The sequence below is a fragment of the Stenella coeruleoalba genome (genome assembly GCF_951394435.1).
Source record: "Stenella coeruleoalba genome assembly, chromosome: 4".
NCBI lineage: Eukaryota > Metazoa > Chordata > Mammalia > Artiodactyla > Delphinidae > Stenella > Stenella coeruleoalba.
The window spans coordinates 80,619,232-80,639,028 of record NC_137149.1 but is presented as its reverse complement, the minus strand read 5'-3'; the positions used below and the strand labels follow the sequence as shown (position 1 = coordinate 80,639,028).

Genomic DNA, 19,797 nt, shown 5'->3' with positions numbered 1-19,797 from the left:
GTCATCATGATAGAGATTATTTTGAAGGCTTGACAACTTTTCCAAACTCTTTGAAAAAGAGGTGTAATATAAACATTCATTTACTGGAGAAACACTAAGCTTACTTTGAGATCAGTAGATCTTTTATTTTTCTCTCTCTTCTTTTGCAGAACTACAACACAGAAATAATTATTCAAAGGCTTTATCTCTAGTCCTTTGTGTCTTGGTTCCTAACACAGTAAACATTCTCTTGCCAACCTATGGTAGCTTTCGGCAGAGAAAATAACCCTAGCAGGGTGTGTTTAAAAAGTTACTTACTTGTAAGTGACCCTATACATTCTTCCATTTCTCTGTGTTACTTTCCTTCCCCAAGCCTGCTTAATGTAGTTTGAGACTCAAAGTTCTAAGGGGATCGCCATAAGGTTTATTGCAAAGGAAATCAGATAATAGCAGCCAAATAACATGCAAGTCAGGTCATCCCTCCTCCATCCTCTCATTTCCAAAAATTATTTATTAAATGCCTGTTCTGGGAAGAGGATTGTTCTGGGGATATTGTTAAATATTAGTGAAATAATTGGAAATAATTATTTGGCTAAGCTGTTTCTATCTACCCGTAGTTATGTGTTTATTAGTTCACTGACTCTAATAGAGTACTGTAACTTAATACGTAGTAGTAAATAAATATCTAATGGGATAATTAAATCTCAGTAGGGACATAATTGCTGAATAGCATTCTAAAACTCTGGAGACATCAGAGCTTCAGCTCATTTAATGAGAAAGGTTTTATTATTTGCATAGACAGCTTGTATTTTCCCTTTAAAGGATGGTCTTTACAGCACCTATTTTCTGTAACAGTCACATCAGGATTTATTTGTAGCACAATGTGCTTAGTTACAATAGTCTTGTGAGTTATAATCCTTTTAAGCACTCCCTTCTCTTGAAAGCATTTTCAAACACTTTGGACATGTGACTCTACAAGCCCCAAGTGTGATTTAATCCTCAGTATTTTGGTTTGTTCTTGAAGTTGATATTCCTCTGAGAAAAGTGAAAGTATATGTTGATTTTTTATGTTGTTAGCACTTATGTAGGGTGACAAGAAATGGTTGAACATTCTATCATCTTAAAAAGTTTAGTGTCCTGAGATCATGCAACTGCTTTAATGTAAAGCATATATAGATAAAGGAAGAGGTCTTTTTTAGTAATCAAAATGCCATAATTCCAAAATGTAGGCTTTTAAATCTAGCAAACCTTCAATAAAGCATTAACATTCAATTGAATTTTACTTTTAAAATTGACAAAATTTAATCTTATCTGTAATTAAGTCACTATTAGACTTTAAATATTTGAATTAAAGATTTGTATCATTTTCTTATTATGGTCTCTCCTGTAGCTTGTTTTGAATTAAATCTACTCGAAATAGTAATTTCTTCTGACATAAATCCAAGTTTTTGCAGATTTGTAACACTTCAAACTTTTTTTTTAATGAGACCACTCAGTTTTTTAATTTTTGTCTAGCTTTTAACATTTCAGTAAATGCTTCAAAAGAAAAATCAAAATTTAGTAGCACTTCTAGTTTGTTTATTCACAAAAATCTCAATAACCACTTCCACTTAAAATAAAACTGAAGATACTAATAAATAAAACACAACTCTACAGTCATATGGGTCACTGCGCAGAAGATGCAGGACTGTAATTGTTTTTCACTTCTGACTTTGGAAATCCTATGGCACTATACTAAGGGCTGGATCTTCTCCTTAACTCAGAGAATGTGGAGAACCCCAGAATATGCTGTATACATATACATCTTTCGTGAAATTGGGGGAAAACTGATAGTATTCACTTTTGTTTGCTAGAATTGTGTATATATATTTTTCACTTGTTTTTTCCTCCCAATAGTTGCGTGTGTGTTGAAAAGTAAGATCGGCAACCCATGTTCAAATAAAGTGCTTTTCATGCAAGGCATACCTTGGGAAAAGTTCCGACAATTTTACCTGAAAGACTTTCTGGCTGGTGGCAGCATTCTTTGTAAATATAACTGTTCTTTTATTTAGATGTACCATTGTGGTAGGGTGTATCCTCAGCTCTAAGCCTTCAGGCTTAGTAAGAATAGCAGCTTTTCTGGATATCTCTTGCTAATCCTGGATTAAACCTAATAGCATTTTCATTTCTACCTTTTTTTTGAGAAAGAGTTTTCATCAAAACCAATTTAATTATCTTTTCAAGGACACATAGTATTTAGAAAAAGTAGTATTTCTCTATTTGAAAATTTCAGACTTACAGAGTGGAATTCAAGACCTTGATCTGAGAGAAGAGTGAGAAGAACAAAACATTCGTTTCTGATTTTCTAATGTTTACAATTAAGGCTTATTAAAGAGAGGAAAGAAATGAACTGTAACTGATGGAAATGTGTCACTTTGTAGCATTGATTGAATTATTGGGTGCATTTGATTAGCAGTATACTGGTGAGATAGAACACGGAACTGAGTAAAGATAAACAGTTAAGGTCAGTCAGACGTGAAGCATGATTTAGATAAGAAAGAGTGAACTTTGCAAGGTTCATGTCTCAGATAGACTCGGTAAGACATAACACTGTAAGAACTGATTCTACTCCAAGTGTGTACTCAATCCTCTGGGCGAAACTGGTCCAGGGTAAGGTATAAGAACCAAGCATGGTGAATCTGAATGCTTCCTTGAGATTTTTCTAACTAAATGCCCTTTCATATTTTCACGGAGCTATTTGATTCAAAGTCCAAAACTGCTGCCAAACATGACTCTCTATAAAAAAGAGACTGTCTTGTTGCAACAGTAAGAAGAGGGAACAATTCTTAAGCATGTATTATGTGTAAGGCACTGTTCTAAACACTTTATTAACTCATGATTTTATCTCTATTATCTCAATAACTCTATTCAGTAGATTTTATTACCTTTTTTTTTTTTTTTTAATAGAGGAGGAGACTGAGCTATAGAGAGGAACTTGCTCATAATCCCAAGACTAGAAAATAGAGAAGCAGGCTTTTAACTCAGAGTCTAGATTCAAAGTCTGGAAACTCAACCATCAGATACTGCTTCTCAGTAGGAAAAAATATCAAGCTAGCACGCAGGGAAAAACAGGAAAAATAAGACACAGAGAAAGTCTTTACTGTGTTCATTGTCCTGGTTCCTAATTAACCTTGGCCTCACACATTTTCTCCATGATTAGGTGAGTCAATAAATCCCATTAAAATATTTGACCTAATGAAACTTAAAAGCTTTTGCACAGCAAAGGAAACCACAAACAAGACGAAAAGACAAACCTCAGAATGGGAGAAAATATTTGCTAATGAAACAACTCACATAGATTAATCTCCAAAATATACAAGCAGCTCATGCAGCTCAATATCAAAAAAAATCAAACAGCCCAATCCCAAAATGGGAGGAAGACCTAAACAGACATTTCTCCAAAGAAGATATACAGATTGCCAACAAATACATGAAAGGATGCTCAACATCACTAATCGTTAGAGAAATGGAAATCAAAACCACAATGAGGTATCACCTCACACCAGTCAGAATGACCATCATCAAAAAATCTACAAACAAACAGTAAATGCTGGAGAGGGTGTGGAGAAAAGGGAACCCTCTTACACTGTTGGTGGGAATGTAAATTGATACAGCCACTATGGAGAACAGTATGGAGTTCCTTAAAAAACTAAAAATAGAGCTACCATGTGACCCAACAATCCCACTACTGGGCATATACCCCGAGAAAACCATAATTCAAAAAAAATGCATGTACCACAATGTTCATTGAAGCACTATTTACAATCGCCAGGACATGGAAGCAACCTAAATGTCCATCGACAGATGAATGGATAAAGATGTGGCACATATATACAATGGAATATTACTCAGCCATAAAAAGAAACAAAATTGAGTTATTTGTAGTGAGGTGAATGGACCTAGAGTCTGTCATACAGAGTAAAGTAAGTCAGAAAGAGAAAAACAAATACCATATGCTAACACATATATATGGAATCTAAAAATATATATATTATTCTGATGAACCTAGGGGCAGGACAGGAATAAAGATGTAGACACAGAGAATGGACTTGAGGATATGGGTTTGGGGGAGGTGGAGGGGGAAACTGGGATGAAGTGAGAGAGTAGAAATGACAAATACACACTACCAAATATAAAATAGATAGCTAGTGGGAAGCAGCTGCATAGCACAGGGAGATCAGCTCAGTGCTTTGTGACCACCTAGAGAGGTGGGGTAGAGAGGGTGGGAGGGAGGCACAAGAGGGAGGGGATATGGGGATATATGTATACATATATCTGATTCACTTTGTTATACAGCAGAAACTAACACAACACTGTAAAGCAATTATACTCCAGTAAAAATGTAAAAATAAAATTTGATGTTTTTCATTTGTTTAGCTTAAGCAAGTTTGAATCATGATTCTATTGCTTAAAATCAAAGGATCCTGAAATACTCATCTAGTAAGAGAGGAGAAACTAGATCACAGGTGAGGCAGACATGTTGCAGTAGAAAGGCTTAGCCAGGAAAATATTTTAAAAATAACATAGTAGAAAATATGCTGATCAGGAAGCCCTGCTTCAAGAATTACCTCCAGCATGAATGAGCTATGACATTGAACAGTCACATGTCCTCTGTAGTCCTCAGTTTACTTATCTGTGAAGTAAAGGGATTGAACTAAATGATTTCAAGGGTTTTTTTCAGGTCTGCAATTCTGTCAATTTACACTGTACATAGGAAGAACAAACGACTTAGAGTGATGAATGGAGAAGTTCAGAGAGATGGATGAAAATGACCTAGAAAAAAAAAATGTGGTTGAGGGCTAAGACAAAGGTGGGTCTGGGAATTTTGAGAGAAAGAAGAAACGAAGAAAAGGACTATCTGATGAGTAAATCTCTAGACTGAGTGAGAGAAGATGCTGCTGATTTTTGGAGTTAAAGAAACATCAGATAAGATAGAAATGACTTGTGAAACACAGACATAAAAGGGGAAAACGAGTAAAACTAAGATTAAACATAAGAGGGAGACTGAGAATAAGATTGATAGGTAGGAAAAGATTAAAGAGAAAAGAGATCTCATATTCTATGACAGTAGATGGAATTTAGCCTGAATCTGAGGGAGACTGGTCAGGGATGTGGTCAGATGGAGGTGATGACTGCATAGAGGAGGGGAGGGCTTAGGTATAGCTCTGTGAAAATAATGGGAAAGAAAGCTTTCTAAACATAGCCCAATAATTTATATAAAGCAAACATGAGAAAGAAGTGGAATGAATGATAGAAATAATTTTTCTGCTCCCCTTGTAAAATATCAATATTTTCTATCATTGCATAATTGAAGTAGCTATCATCCAAAAGGAGTTAGGGCACTGGATTCTTCAAAAATATATGTCAGAGGTTCTTCCCTGGTGGCTCAGTGGTTAAGAATCCACCTGCCAACGCAGGGGACACGGGTTCGAGCCCTGGTCGGTGAAGATCCCACATGCCGCGGAGCAACTAAGCCCGTGCGCCACAACTACTGAGCCCACGTGCCACAACTACTGAGACCCACGTGCCTAGAGCCCGTGCTTGGCAACAAGAGAAGCCACTGCAATGAGAAGCCTGCGCAACGCAACAAAGAGTAGCCCCTGCTTGCTGCAACTGGAGAAAGCCCTCGTGCAGCAACAAAGACCCAACACAGCCAAAATAAATAAATTTAAATAAATAAATATAAAATAAAATGTGCCAGATATTTGTATTAACAATTTGTATACAAGAGATAAATATATATATGATTTATATGTAAATTGCATGTGAGTTGATTATTACCCCTGCGGTTCTTTTCAATGACCATAGCAGACATAAATAATCCATCATGGAATTCTTTCTTACTAATCTTAGATGCAGCCTTCTGAAGACGTGCTCCAAACAGGCATTACCATTGGATTAGCGGTCACCAGAGTAAAAACTATTTGACACCCTATCACTTTATCCATGAAAGTTATGCGATAAGTGTCTTGGTAAATTAGATGTATTAATTCTATATATTATTACTAACCATTGAAGGAGAAGATTAGTGGTTGTGAGAACCCAAGAGAAGTGGTTATTTCTATCTAATGAATGGTTACTAATTTTTCTCTTACCTTCCATGGGATCCTCCATGCTATTTAGAGAAACTTTTAGGAATCAATATTAGTTGTTTACTAAAACTTAAAAAGAAGAATGTGAATTGGGTGGCCAACAGCTAAATATAAGCTGGGAGTTATACTGAAGAAACTCGATTTACTATCATGCATTTTAAATAATAAAAAATATATATCCTTCATCAATTTACAGCTTTATTCTGTGGAATTACAGTCAATTCACTTTTACAATGAGTAGATTTTTGAATAGCTGTGACACTGTGCTAAATACCAGGTAGATATATGGTCTGATAACAGTCAAATTTCCAGGAAAAACTTGAAGAGGCTTTTGTTCCATGTAAATAATTCTGATATTTATCTGTGAATTCTGCATGATTTAAAATTAATAACTGACTTCTTTCTATATGATAATATTCATGGACCCTGAAAATGGTGATAGAAATCAGATATTCTGAACAAGAGTTTTTGTTCTATGAATTAAAAAATGAAATATATATTTAATAATCCAGTTGATTTTTATTTTGAGAAACACAATTGTTGAGTAAAAACTCTTTGTCTCCAGCTGCTTTAGCCAAGTGGATATTTGATATTGGAAGATAGGAAGCTATACTAAAATCAAGGGATTCTATGATTAGGGCAGAATACTTAAGCCATCATTCATCTTATTAATTGCTCTTTCTCTACCTGAAGATTGGACCATACGTTTAGTGGAGAAACTTTCGTAACATTATTTTATGAGGAGTTATAAAACCAATTAATATTGGAGGAGTCACACCTCCAGCAGCTCATTGATGTAAAATACTCGGGGAAACTCAGCTGCAACAAAAATATTTTGGGCAGTGTTTTACAAACTGAGTTCCATGGGTTAATAGTTTTAAATTATTGCTCTTCAGGTTCCTTGAGGATTTCAGGGCCAAATTAGTTTAGGAAACAGCACGATAAATACTCTTCTACTTTGCAGCTCATTCTCTGAAATCTTGTAATAAAAAAGCTATTTTACTTTAGCCTGACATCTGCCAAATGTATTTAAACTCAAAAACATTTTTTTTTCATCAAATGAGACCTGCTGAAAAACAAGACACACACACAGAGTCTATTTAGTACTAACCAAAAATTTGTTTAAGAGTTTTCTCGAGAATTTCATGTGTGCCAAGTACATTATGTGTCACATACAAATTAGGTATTGAATTTACTTTAGAGATGAGAAGCCTTATTCTTAGAAAAGTAATTTGTTCAAAAGTATAGAATCGGTGACACTTCTCTTTTTCTCTCTCTCTTTTATTTCTCCCAACTGCCTGGTAAAATGGAGTTTGCATAAACTTCAAAAGCTCTTTAAAAGCAGTCTGCAGGTTTTTTTAAGGTTTCCTTGAATGCCTGTTTCACCCGTTTATTTAAACGAGAAGGGATGGGTTAATCTCTTTTCAACTATTCATTTAGTTGATGCAATGTAACATGGTTAAAAAAGAATAAAATGGACTTTAGACTGAGAGATTTTGGTTCAAAACTTACTAGCTTTATGACTCTGAGATCTAAATTTCAACTTCCTTCATAAAGCAAGTATGAAAAAAATCTATTTCACCATATTATTGAAAAGATCAAATGAGGCAATGTAAAGCGTCAGGCACATACTAGCCACTCAGAAGCTGCTGATTTCTGTTTCCTCTTCGGAATATTCCTTACAAAAATGTGTTTTCAATATTATAAAGTAGACGCATCTAAATTAGATTACTCTAGCTGATATTTGTACTCATATTACTGATGCTAAGAGTTAGTAAACTTAATAATCAGAATCCCTGACACTACAGAATGATGGTTAAATAATGTCTACTTTTGTGATCCACATGTATACTAATATTTATTGTGCTCTTTATTCAAAAGAAGAATAGCATAGAGTTCCTAACTCTCCTTTGGACCAAAAGTTCATTGGTGACTGACTCTCCTACTACCCAGTTTAAGATTAGGAGTTCGTGCCCCGGTCCGGGAAGATCCCACATGCCGCGGAGCGGCTGGGCCCGTGAGCCATGGCTGCTGAGCCTGAGCGTCTGGAGCCTGTGCTCCGCAACGGGAGAGGCCACAACAGTGAGAGGCCCACGTATCGCAAAAAAAAAAAAAAAAAAAAAAAAAAAAAGATTAGGAGAAATAAATTGATCAGGCAGCAGATATAGGACTACATCTGATTATATCACATCATTGGCAAACTTTAAGGGCAAACTGTAAGTTCTTAATTTAACTTCCTATCTTCCTGGAAAGAACAAATCGACTTACAGACACCTTGGGTGGCAGCAGTTCTCTGGAAACATAAAGAAAAAAGCCTCACATTTTATTTTCAATATATGAGAGGAGATTGAAGGGTGCGGGGATAGTAAGAAAATATACAAGGAGTCCATGTTTCAGTTATTATCCTTCAGTTTGAAACACTGTCCCCAAACCAATGTTTGAGTATTACCATATAATAACAGTGACTACATCACTTATTGTTCACTGATATTTTTTATTGAGGTTTGTAGCTCATGACTTTACATGTGATTGTACAGAAGATTTAAGGGGGAAAAAAAGAGGTTGGAAAGGTTGTACAAGGGAAAAAAATCCAATAGATTGAAATCTGGTGGGTGTATATGGTAAGAGTAATGCCATGTGTAATATATGAGAATGTAAGAGACCAAAGCTTGCAATAGCTATATTCTTGCTCCTAAAAAATGATTTTTCTTATCAATGAGAAATAGCCTAATTAGTTGTTAGTTTTTAAAGTAAACTATCATTTTTTAAAAAAGATGTATCTTGAATTAGATTTAATGCTTGGCAAGTGGGAAAACAGTATGAAAAAACTTTTTCAATTATCCTTCCATTTTCCAATACATTCACAGAAGCCATTAAGGGAAATCAAGTTGACCCTTTCTACAATTCTTGTCTTTGTAGTTCATAGGTAAAGAGCAGTGTCAGAATATACAAATAAGACTTGTTTATAAATGAAAACATTCTAATTGCCCACAGCTGTTTCAAGACATATCATCTTTTATTACTTAGGATGGTAAAGGAAATCTTTATTTTCAAATGCGGCATGAAAACCAACTTTAAATGTTTTTTTCCTCATCTCTTGATTCATGATGTCATTCAAAACATAAGATATTGTGACAAGTTGAAATTCAAGGCATTAAAAATGTTCTAGAGGACTAGGCAGTGGTCTGCATAAGAGGACACTCTGTTCTAGTCAGTGTATCCTGAGTTCCATCCCCAAAGACCTCTACCTACTATTAAAGAGTTGATGGCATTCATAAATTTTGCCATTTTTTTAGGTCAACCAATACGTTTCATTTTGAAGCCAGGACTATTTTGCCAGTTTCACATTAAGAAGAATCAGGAATTTTTAACCTTTAAAAAGCCACTTTGGGTATGGATTTTAAACACATTTCCTTGCCAATGTACTGTGAAATTCTGCAGTCTTGGGCCACTGAGACAAACTTAACTTCCTGGGAGAGGCCACAACAGCGAGAGGCCCGCGTACCACAAAAAAAAAAAAAAAAAAAAAAATTAAAATCCTCCAATACCGGACTAAGTGTAATCTTTAATAACCTCTCCCTCAGACCACAAAGTGGAACGTTCTCATTTCAAAATTTTTCATTCTGAATGACAATATTTATCTAAATTAGATACTTAGAAGACAGCTTTACTTTCTCTTCTTTCAAGTTCTTTCCTTTAGCATTCTAGAATGAAAGAAGCATTGGAATACTTTTAGACACATTTGGATTATGGAGCACTTTGATAACATATCATGTGTACAACTGTCTGCAGAATTTTATGAATTGACTACAATAATTGAAGAGAGAGAAGGACTTGAGAGTAATATTTTCAGCAGTGTAATTATTTGTTCAGTCTCAAAGTAATATATATATATATATATAATGAATTATCCTATGACTATTTCTTGGTTATGAATTATTTTGCACAACATACATAATTCCAATTTAATATTAATTTAATGTTTATTAGAAAGATTCATAGTAAAGCTTTAAAAGGTACAAAGCTACTAGCAGCATTAACTGCGTTGGCATACAACAGAGTAAGCAGATTAGAGAGTGAAGGTGAATTGAGGCAACAATACTTAGACAAGAAATGCCTAAAGAGTGTTAAAAGTGTTTTAGTGTTTTCTGTGGAATCAGCAGGTTAAAATTATAATATGGTAAACTTCAATTTTTTTTTTTTCAACACATCAATAGCATTGGGTACAGTGTTTAAGATTTTTATCACTCTAAGGAATTTTATTATTTTTTTCCTGGATAATTTTTCTCTGTATCTCTAATTTAGGTCCAGTTACCTCACCATGAATTTGCCAACTTAGTTCTGCTCTCCTGTTCCTATTGTGATTGAAAAGACTTTGTTATCTCAATAGAGGTTTTTTCCGTGTATAGTCTTCCTAGACTTCTTCACGCAAATCAAAGTTCTCCTTTCACATGCCTTCTTAAAAATCATAGTTTGTATTTACCTAAATGCAATAAATATTCTAAAGGGACACAAATTAAGAAAAATTTGCGTGATGTAATATTGAGAGAGAAAGAAACATCACAACATAGTTGAAATCAAGACATTTGAATAATAACAAAGATCCTAGATGTTAAAGAAGTGCTGACTTTTAACTTTTAAAAGAGGGAATAGCAATAATTTTATTTCAAATGAGAATATGCAAAACCATAACTACCTGTTTCATTGCAAAAATCACAAAGTTTGCAATAATGTAAACAAGCTATTTCCTTTGCAGGCTGGAAATAAAAGGAATGGAGTATGTAAGTATGTGTATAGGGGAAAGTTGAAGATTGATTTCCCTTTTAAAGCAAAGAAGAAGTAATCAGGTTAATTAGTAAACAGGAAAGATTCCTCTTACAGCCTAAGCAGGAAAGCAGCAGCTACCAACACTTTAACTTCTTCTAGTCTAGAAATGAAAATTTAGATATTTAGCAATATTTTCCAGATGCTTTAATAAGGACCTATTTGCTAATTACAAAATTGAATTTACAGTTTGGATCTACCGAATCTATTTTATAAGGTCAAAGATGAGTCTCATGTAGAATTCATTTGCACAAAAATTCTTCCATAAACTATTTTGCAAACCTGCTGCTTCACTCTTGTGCTTCCATGTTCCTAATTTACTGATGTGCAGAAATCTAACATGAGATATATTTAAAGTATTACTTAGAAATGCATAAGAATTATCTATGTGGTGAGTTATGAATTGCTAAACGTGAACTAATTAATTCTTAATACCTTGATACTATAATATACTGGGGAGATCATACATATTGTTATTTTATCTAAAATATTTTTGTTAGAGAAGAAAGGACATTCATGTCAATATTTTCAGAATTGCTCAAAATCAAATTAGGGTTTGGGTTCTTTTTTTTTCCTCTCTCTAAATTTCTCTCTCTCCAAATTTTAATGGACTGCATTGTAATTCTGCAGTGTTTTGTGTTTTTTGAAGAATGCCCCAAGAAGTAGCACTTTGGTACACTACTGATGGACAACTTCTAAAAATGAATTATTCTTTCACTAATAGGAGGTGATGATTGATTAATTTTCAGTTGATCCTTAGACAACCCAGAAGAAATATTTTTTCTCTCCCTTTTCGTCTCTATAATTGAGCAAAAAGTCAGTCTTTGAAGTTTTTAATGCCATTTTCAAAAAATAAGCAAATTAGTCAATGGATCTGAACAAGCATGAGGGGAAAAGCTGAAGATATTGCCTAAATTTATGTCTATGGGTTCTTTATAAAATTACTAATTCACTTACATGCTTATCTCCATTATTATGAAAACATGTCACACCAAGTTAATATTAAAAAATCACAAGATGAAATTTTAAAGACCTTTCATCAATATGTCAACATTTTTAGATTAATGGGGAATTTAAAAATACACATAATAAACTACATTTTAAGTCATTGTGAATTTGTATTACAGGAAGTTAAGGGGTTTCCATTACCTGAATTTGATTACTACATTTTCCCCACTATTTTTATCTCAAGAAGATTGTCCTCATGTCAGTTCTTTTTTTTGTCATTATGATTATTTTAGCATAGCAATTATTTAAGTATAGTATTTTTAATTGTAGTAGAGTGAAAACAAAGAGGGATGTTCAAAAATTGAATTGGAATTCCAGCCTATTCTCCTTCACAAAATTTATATTTCTCCATAAATATTATCAGTTAGGAATGTGAGCTGTGCAACAATCCAACAGCTTCTGAATCAAATAACATGAGCTTTGTTAGCTAGTGTCCTAATAAAGTATCAGGTGAAATAGACCTCAAAGAGGGAAAAAAAAGTGTAAAATGTTATGAAAATATTATTTTACTTGGAAATAATAATTTGTTTCATTGGCATAACTTTTACTTCCAGCTATCCAAATAATGTGCTATGTATGTATAGTATATTTGATGAAAATTTACTTCTTAATGGAAAATCAGATAAACACATCAGAAATATGCAAATAAGGTCATGAATGTCACAGGGTATTGCAAATATAGAGACAGCCAAAATGGCAAAAAATGAGAAAATTTTAGTTATTAATTTATCAGTTGCTACACATGAAAATGCATGTAAAAAAAAGATTCAAGTTCAGGAATTCAACCCTTGCTAGGGTAAAGAGGACTAAATGAGTACATGTTAGACATACACAATTTCTATTGAAATGTATACATAATTAACTTTCATCCAGTTTTGTTTTCATTATAGTCACATTGAATTTGGGGGAATAATATCTTCATGTGAAAGTCTTTGGGATCTTAAGTCTTGCTGAAAGCACACCAATTACGATGTATGCAAGTTCAAAAATCTCACCCTTTCATCTTGATGTAAGAACTTGGTAGGAACTAACAGGACTGAATGGCTTTCCATACCAGTTTACGTATTCAAGTGATTTTCTTCAATTTGGACTATGTAGAGCTGGGAAGCTATTGGCTTCAAATTTCCATATAATGAAACACAAAAGATAATGGGCGGGGAGGTAGCAATAGCAGAAAATCAGAATCGGCAGCATCAGCAAGCTGAATTGAGGTAGTTTCCCCATTATTCTGTGAAACTAGCTTCTTATTGATGGCGCTGCCTTCATATAGATTACTGTTGGATTGGCAAAACTAGCATAAATACTTATAAATCCACAGACTACATTTGTGTTTCTGAAGTTACCTTAAACATGTCTAAAAGGGATTCTTTCATTACCACATGTATTCTATGTAACAGATGGGCTAACCACCTTTCAGGTGCTAATATTGCCACATGTGGTATGAGAAAACTTAATTACTATTAAAGCTTGTGGTTCTCCTGCAACTTAGAGAAAATCTGTAGACTTAAAAAATACTTATGTCAAATGACTAAAAAGGAATGGTGCATAAGATATTTTGAGGTGATATTAATTTAAGGTTATGATGTACTCTGGCCCAGCACAGAATTTTTTCTTTTGTTATATATTTTAAAACTGTATGTATAGATTACTGGCTATTCTCTAAACTACTCCTTCTAATCTTAAGAAATTCATTTATAAGTGGCTGGTGCTTAAATTTTTTTTGAAAAAATAAAGAAAGAGAAATTGCCAAGATATCACATAATATAACAGAAATCACAATTTGGCAAATGCATTCTAACTTTGCCCTAGGAGGATCTCCATGCTTGGACACTGCTGGTAAAGATTCTTCAGTAATTGGAGATCTAGAAAGTTTCTTTAAAAGGACTTTTTCCCTCCCATTTTATCCATATATAGAAAAACAAAGAATTAGCAAAAAACTGTCTTATAGTACCATCTTTATAAAATGGATATTCTCCTTGCCATTATTCTTGCATTTTTAGCCAATTGAGTGAATTTATTATCCAACATCAAAATGAAGCATACAAAGGAGGAAAAAATATGATTCCCCCCTTCCCCAGTTCAATACTGAAATCTCTGACTGAAGCTGACTTATTTATAATAAGCCGTGTGACTGCAGTTGGCTTATAAATAAGCACATAGTAACCTATATATTAACCTGCTCGAAAGTACGTTATGCATCTTATTTCAGCCAACATAAACATGCCCATCCCATTTTTCTGGATTACTTTGCAAAAACTGTATAATTTTGTGCTTAGTTTAGGCAGGTTGATTTCTTTTGCATGGCTCATTTGGGCCATAGAGGATCAACAAAGTTTATATATTGAAAACAGAAGGAAAGACGAGAAAAATGAAAAGAATAATTAATCATATAGTACATACATCAATACAATATCTTCTAAATCTCAATCAGTTGTTTATTGGTTGGCAAACAAGTTTCACTTTTACAACAAATATTAGTAATGAGGTCATCCAACTTTGAGACCATACAAAATGGATCATAAATTTAAAAAAAATTATATGTGCTGCTAATTTACCTCTTGTATTCCTACATTACTTAAAATCCTGTCAAATAAATAAATTTTCCTGTTAATAAACAGAAGTTTTTAAAAAAATCACTTCAAAATAATTGACCTTTCAATTCTTTCTACGAGGGAGTGAATTTCTTTTAAAAATTGGTAGTGCAGGTGCCCACTTGGGGAACAGACTGAGCATTCAGCACTTTCACACCCATGGGATACCATTTCTCACATGCAGAAGCCCCACTAGTTCTATTGACACCTCTTTACTTCTAGAATCATAGCTACTCTCTTAGTGATGAACTGCTTGCCAAATATGTTTTGCATTACAACAGATGTGCACTGTAAACAGAAAAGTTCTTCCTGCTCTAATTGCAAAAATGTTCTTGGAAATATTCTGACTGAATAAAGATATATAGTGAGGGAAGGAAGTCTAATTTTATTTATTTTATTTTTTTTGTAAAAAATAATTTGTTTGCATTACTAGAAAATGATTCTTATAAAGTGATAGTTTCATTTATTTTATTTATTTATTTATTTTTTGCCATGTGAAATTTTAAAGAAAAAAAAGGCAAAAAAAAAAAAAAAGAACGAAAGAAAGAAAGAAAAGAAAATGAAGAAAAAAAGAAGAAAGGAAGGAAACTTTGCTCTCTTACTGGTAGACAAACTTGCAAGACCAGCACGAAAGAAAAAGAAAATTTCTTTTTTTTCCACTACATTAACAGGACTCAAATTCTGGAGGAACAGAAAGCAGACTACATGTGCAATGCTAGTATCTGTACATTACATAGAATTGTTCAAATTTTTTTCTGCCATTAGTTTTATCATCAGTTAATACAGCAAATCATAAAATATGCATTTAGCATATAATTCTAGAATTCCCCTCCATTTCATTATCGATTTTGTTGTTTTATTTTGTACACCTCAGCTATTCCTGCTGTGGTGAATTCAGGTTGTGAGCGACTAAAAACCACTATGTGATAGTTTGCTTTGATTTTATGTTTGTGCAGCACTCCAATCTAGATGCAGCATTGTTACTAATTTTCAGACAAGTGTTCTGGCCTTTTAAAAAATCAGGTCCTTGTAATTATAGTAACAGAGCATCAGAGATGTTAGAACAAACACAACATAATTCAACAAGGCCACAATGAGCGCCATCTTCTTCAAATCTCGTTCATTAACATAATGAAGTCTCCATCTGAGGGGGGAAGGACAGGAAAGAAGCTGGCACAGGGGAGTTTCAGCAATGATCTTTCTCCCCTGGGCTGACCTAAAAAAATCCCAGTTTAAAAAAAAAAAAAAAAAAGAAGTCTGAGAGTTTGTGTTTGTCGTTTAAGAACAGCATATTTAGGAGTACACACATTATTACCACTGCTTATATCAACTCAGAACAGTCAACCAGGTGTTAGCAGTTTTGTTGGCTTAAATTTCTGTCATCTTCTATAGGCTAGTGACCAAATGAGCAGGTCCTTTTGAACTCCCCTCTGGAGGGGTCCCATCTTTGTTTGGAGGAACTATAAATCCATCACTGCTACCGCGGCCTAGCTGGTAGTAGGTATGCAGCTGATGGATGTGGTTTCTGGAGCCTAGGTTTGGCATGCTTTTGTAGTAAACATCTTCGGCATCACCACATTTGGCCAGTGGGGGTTCGGTCTGGGTGCTGGTGGTAACGCTCTCTGCGGCGGGCACACCAGCCAGTGCCGGCATGCTGGTGTAGAGAGAGTCCCTATGGGGTGACTGGAGATCTTCTGTGTGCTCGTTGGTTAGCAAAGGGAAAAAGCTCTCACTGTGGTCTTGGGGGATCCGCCTTCTGGTGTAATGATGTGGCTGGTGGTTCTCTGTGGAGTAAACTCTTGGGGGCAGCAAAGGAGCATCAGATTCCTCATGAATTAGTTCTAGGCCCAGACTCTCCTCATGGTTAAAGGAGGTGGCATCATCCAGGACAATGGCATCATCTTCACTCCCACTGCCCAGGTTATTCACCAGCTTGTTCATCAGATTCCTGTTCTGTTCGCTGGAGCGCTCATGGTTATTCAGGTAAGACGGGATATAGTTGGAAGTGAGTTCCTTCAGAATCTTTTTCTCTAGGGCGGTCTCGTTATGGTTATAGCCACGGTCTATGATTTGCACACAGTTGCTCAAGTATTCGCCACTGGCAATGCTGTAACTATTGCCATGGTTACCATTCAGTGGTAGAGTATCCATGACACTTGTATCCCTGGCATTGTTCAGAAGCCCCTCTGAAAAAGATTACAAAACATTATGACATTTATATCCAATTGGCCATAGAACACACACACAAACACAAAAGCGAAAACACCCGACTATGAAGTATGTATAAATTGCTAGCAATTTTAATTAAGTATAAAATGTTTGGAAATAAAAAAATATTAAATCTGTATGTACATAACTATATATCTATATATCTATCTATATATATATATGATACTTGGACAATTGATAGAAATCTTATAAACAGAAAAGAAGTATTTAAAGTAAATCTTTAAAAGAATTTAAAAAAACCCTATAAATTTGCAATTTCCACACAAACATTGTTTGACAGTATTTGAAACATATTTGGTTATAACTTAGGGAAAAAAACGCAAAATTTTGCTGTAGTCATTCATAGCTTTCAATTTATACACACCAAAGTCAATCCAATAATTCATTACCTTTAATTTTATGTGCTGTCTTAAAATTGAAATAGGTATAAAATTAACATAATTCATGTGTGGTACTTTGAATATCCTGGTCAAAGTAAAAGATTTGAGCAGGCTCTAATGATCTGATATGTAATTTATAAGATTGAAAATAATCCCTACACACAAAACCACAAAAGGATTATGTTAAATCTGTCAGAATGATATAGTCATGAAATAATGCCTAGTCAAATAAATGGCACTTCAAAGTAATTTGCACATAGGAATTTTCAAAAAAAAATATTTGGATTTACTTTCCAATTTTTTTTTCTGCTATAAGTACTTTCGTTACTATTATATATTAATCCATTAGTAATTGTTTAGGGTCATTAGATAATTCTACAAAAGACTGTGTAAAGACATGGGGGATCTGATTCCTAAAAACACAGTGTCAGTATTAAAGGTTCCATTTCATAACGAGTGATGACTTTGTGTGCATATTAAACTTTGGGTTTAAAAGAGATTAAATGTCTTATTCTGGGAAGAAACAGCTGCAGTGAAATAAATTTGACCACATGCTTCTTCAAGGTTTTTGCATTTTCTTGAACGAACAGAAATCCAAGGATCTATAATAGTTCCATAAATCTCTCCAAATGCAAACACAAAAGAAAATAAAACACAAACATTTAACAAATACTGCTAAATAATAAAGGGTATTTCTTTATAGAACAATTAATTGAAGAATTCTATTAAACTTGTCAAAACATCACTAACTTGTGAAAATATAGCATTCATTCTATATCTGTGATGCAGTTATGTTTACCAAAACAACTAGTTCATTACTTGTTTAAATAAAGTATCCCAAATATAACAATTTTTATATGGACTTCTGATGCATACTCTGTATTCAAGTAACACAGTTTTCAAAAATAGCAATGCATTAAATACATTAAAAAAGCAGCCATCACAGACATAGGGTGAAGTGATTTATTTTCATGTTATAAGATATCTTGTAGACAAATCCACAATGTTAAGAAAAAATAAAAGTAAATGCTTTTTAAAGGGCCATATGTGATGGGTGATTGCTGCTGCAGAGGCTGCTATGGTAGGCTTGATGGTTATGGTTGAGCAACTGATGCATTGAAACATGTGTTTATTACTTCTGTTGTCAATGCATTGGGTATGGCTTGAAAACAGCCATAGTTAAATAAACTGGGTATGTTGCATGTATTTGTATGATGGAATGTAGTAATGAAAATTAAAAGTTTATGAATTACTTAGCAAAAATAAATGCTTAATTTAAAAACAATTTAACTCACACAAACATTACATGAGACTTAACAACTATGTTATGTGACACAATAAAAGAATCAGACAACAAAAGCGTCTAATCTCTATTAACATATATTTATATAAGTTGATTCATAGGTTCTTTAGTTTTTAAATTGTGAGATGAACTGTTTTTAATAACTACATCATCTATATGTGATGCAATAAAAGTGAACTAAAAAAAATTACATTTGATATGCAATGTTTAGCTTTACTCCCATACTTGTCTCTCTGTAGGGCTCTAAACGACAGCATGAAGAAAAGGAAAGAAAAAACAACAAGTAAGCTTACAGCGACAGTAGAAGAAACATGAGTAAAAAGCAAATTGATGATATGCAGAAAAAAGAGTCAAAGGAAATAGTTCCACTGCCCCAAAATTCATGAGTCTGTGTTACATGGTTTATCATAATTAAAAATACTGAAATGTTAGTCAGAAAATAAGAAACCCCCATAATACATGCTAATGAGTCTTTAATAAGCGTTTCTGCAGTTTGTAAATTTCAAACAAATACACACTTATTTTAAAGTTAAAATTATCACACCAACCAAAGAGAGTAAAATCTTGAGGGCAAGCTATGACTATTTCCACAACTAAAATTCAGTATTATGTATATGTGTGTGTGTATAGGTTAGGACATATTTGCTTCTAAGGAATGTCATTTAACTTTAAAATTTTTCAGCAAGATTATAAATAAATTCTTTTGTTTATATACAGAGAAAAATACCACAGTTTGAACTTTTCATAATTGTGTTTTCTCTTATGTATCTTTTTTTTTCATGTACAAAGGTTATTTTTCTCCCACTGTACCTATACAAGTGCTTTTTATCATTTGTAAATTATACTGATCGATACTGTCATTTCTGGAGCTCATATTCAAAAGTTGTATAACTATGGAGAAAGAAAAAGGCTAAATGCAACCATTATTCTGTATCAAGAAAATGTGAGGGGGGAAAAAATACCACCAATCAATATCAGGTTTTCTTCTGGACTGTTGCACAATCATATGCAATCTAACATTTTAAAAGTTAATCCTTTAAAAACAATAGTAGCAAAATTATTTAAAAAAAGAAAACCCTCATATATTAATCCTGTCAAAAAACCTGCTCTTGCTGATTTTGTTTATAAGAAGGTTAAATCATCACAAAATAAAAACCAGCGATGTCATTGGGCTGTATCATTTCAAGAGATTCCAACTTGTTATAATTTAGCCGTTGCTTTAGAGATACTGTTTTTGTACTTTAAAAGTCGACTTGCTTCTCAGCAAAAGACCAACAATATTTCAAAATGCAGAGAAAATTTCTTCTAAAGTTTCAAAACACATTTAGAAAGAGAATTGGAAATAAAAAGCC

At 33.6% G+C, this 19,797-nt stretch overlaps 1 protein-coding gene across 23 annotated transcripts in view; it reads right to left on the bottom strand.

The window, feature by feature from the left end:
• Nucleotides 1-15,463: 15,463 nt before the first annotated feature.
• Nucleotides 15,464-19,797, bottom strand: part of ADGRL3 (adhesion G protein-coupled receptor L3) — an 867,440-nt gene continuing 863,106 nt past the window's right edge. For 22 of the 23 annotated variants that reach the window (XM_079920009.1, XM_079919994.1, XM_079919991.1 and 19 more), the window contains one exon: nt 15,464-16,719. In XM_079920009.1, the coding sequence (XP_079776135.1) occupies nt 15,920-16,719 (800 nt within the window). In that variant the 3' untranslated portion in view covers nt 15,464-15,919. Of the gene's footprint in view, nt 16,720-18,670; nt 18,689-19,797 lie in introns of all 23 variants that reach the window. The other variant, XM_079920003.1, reaches the window with a different exon arrangement.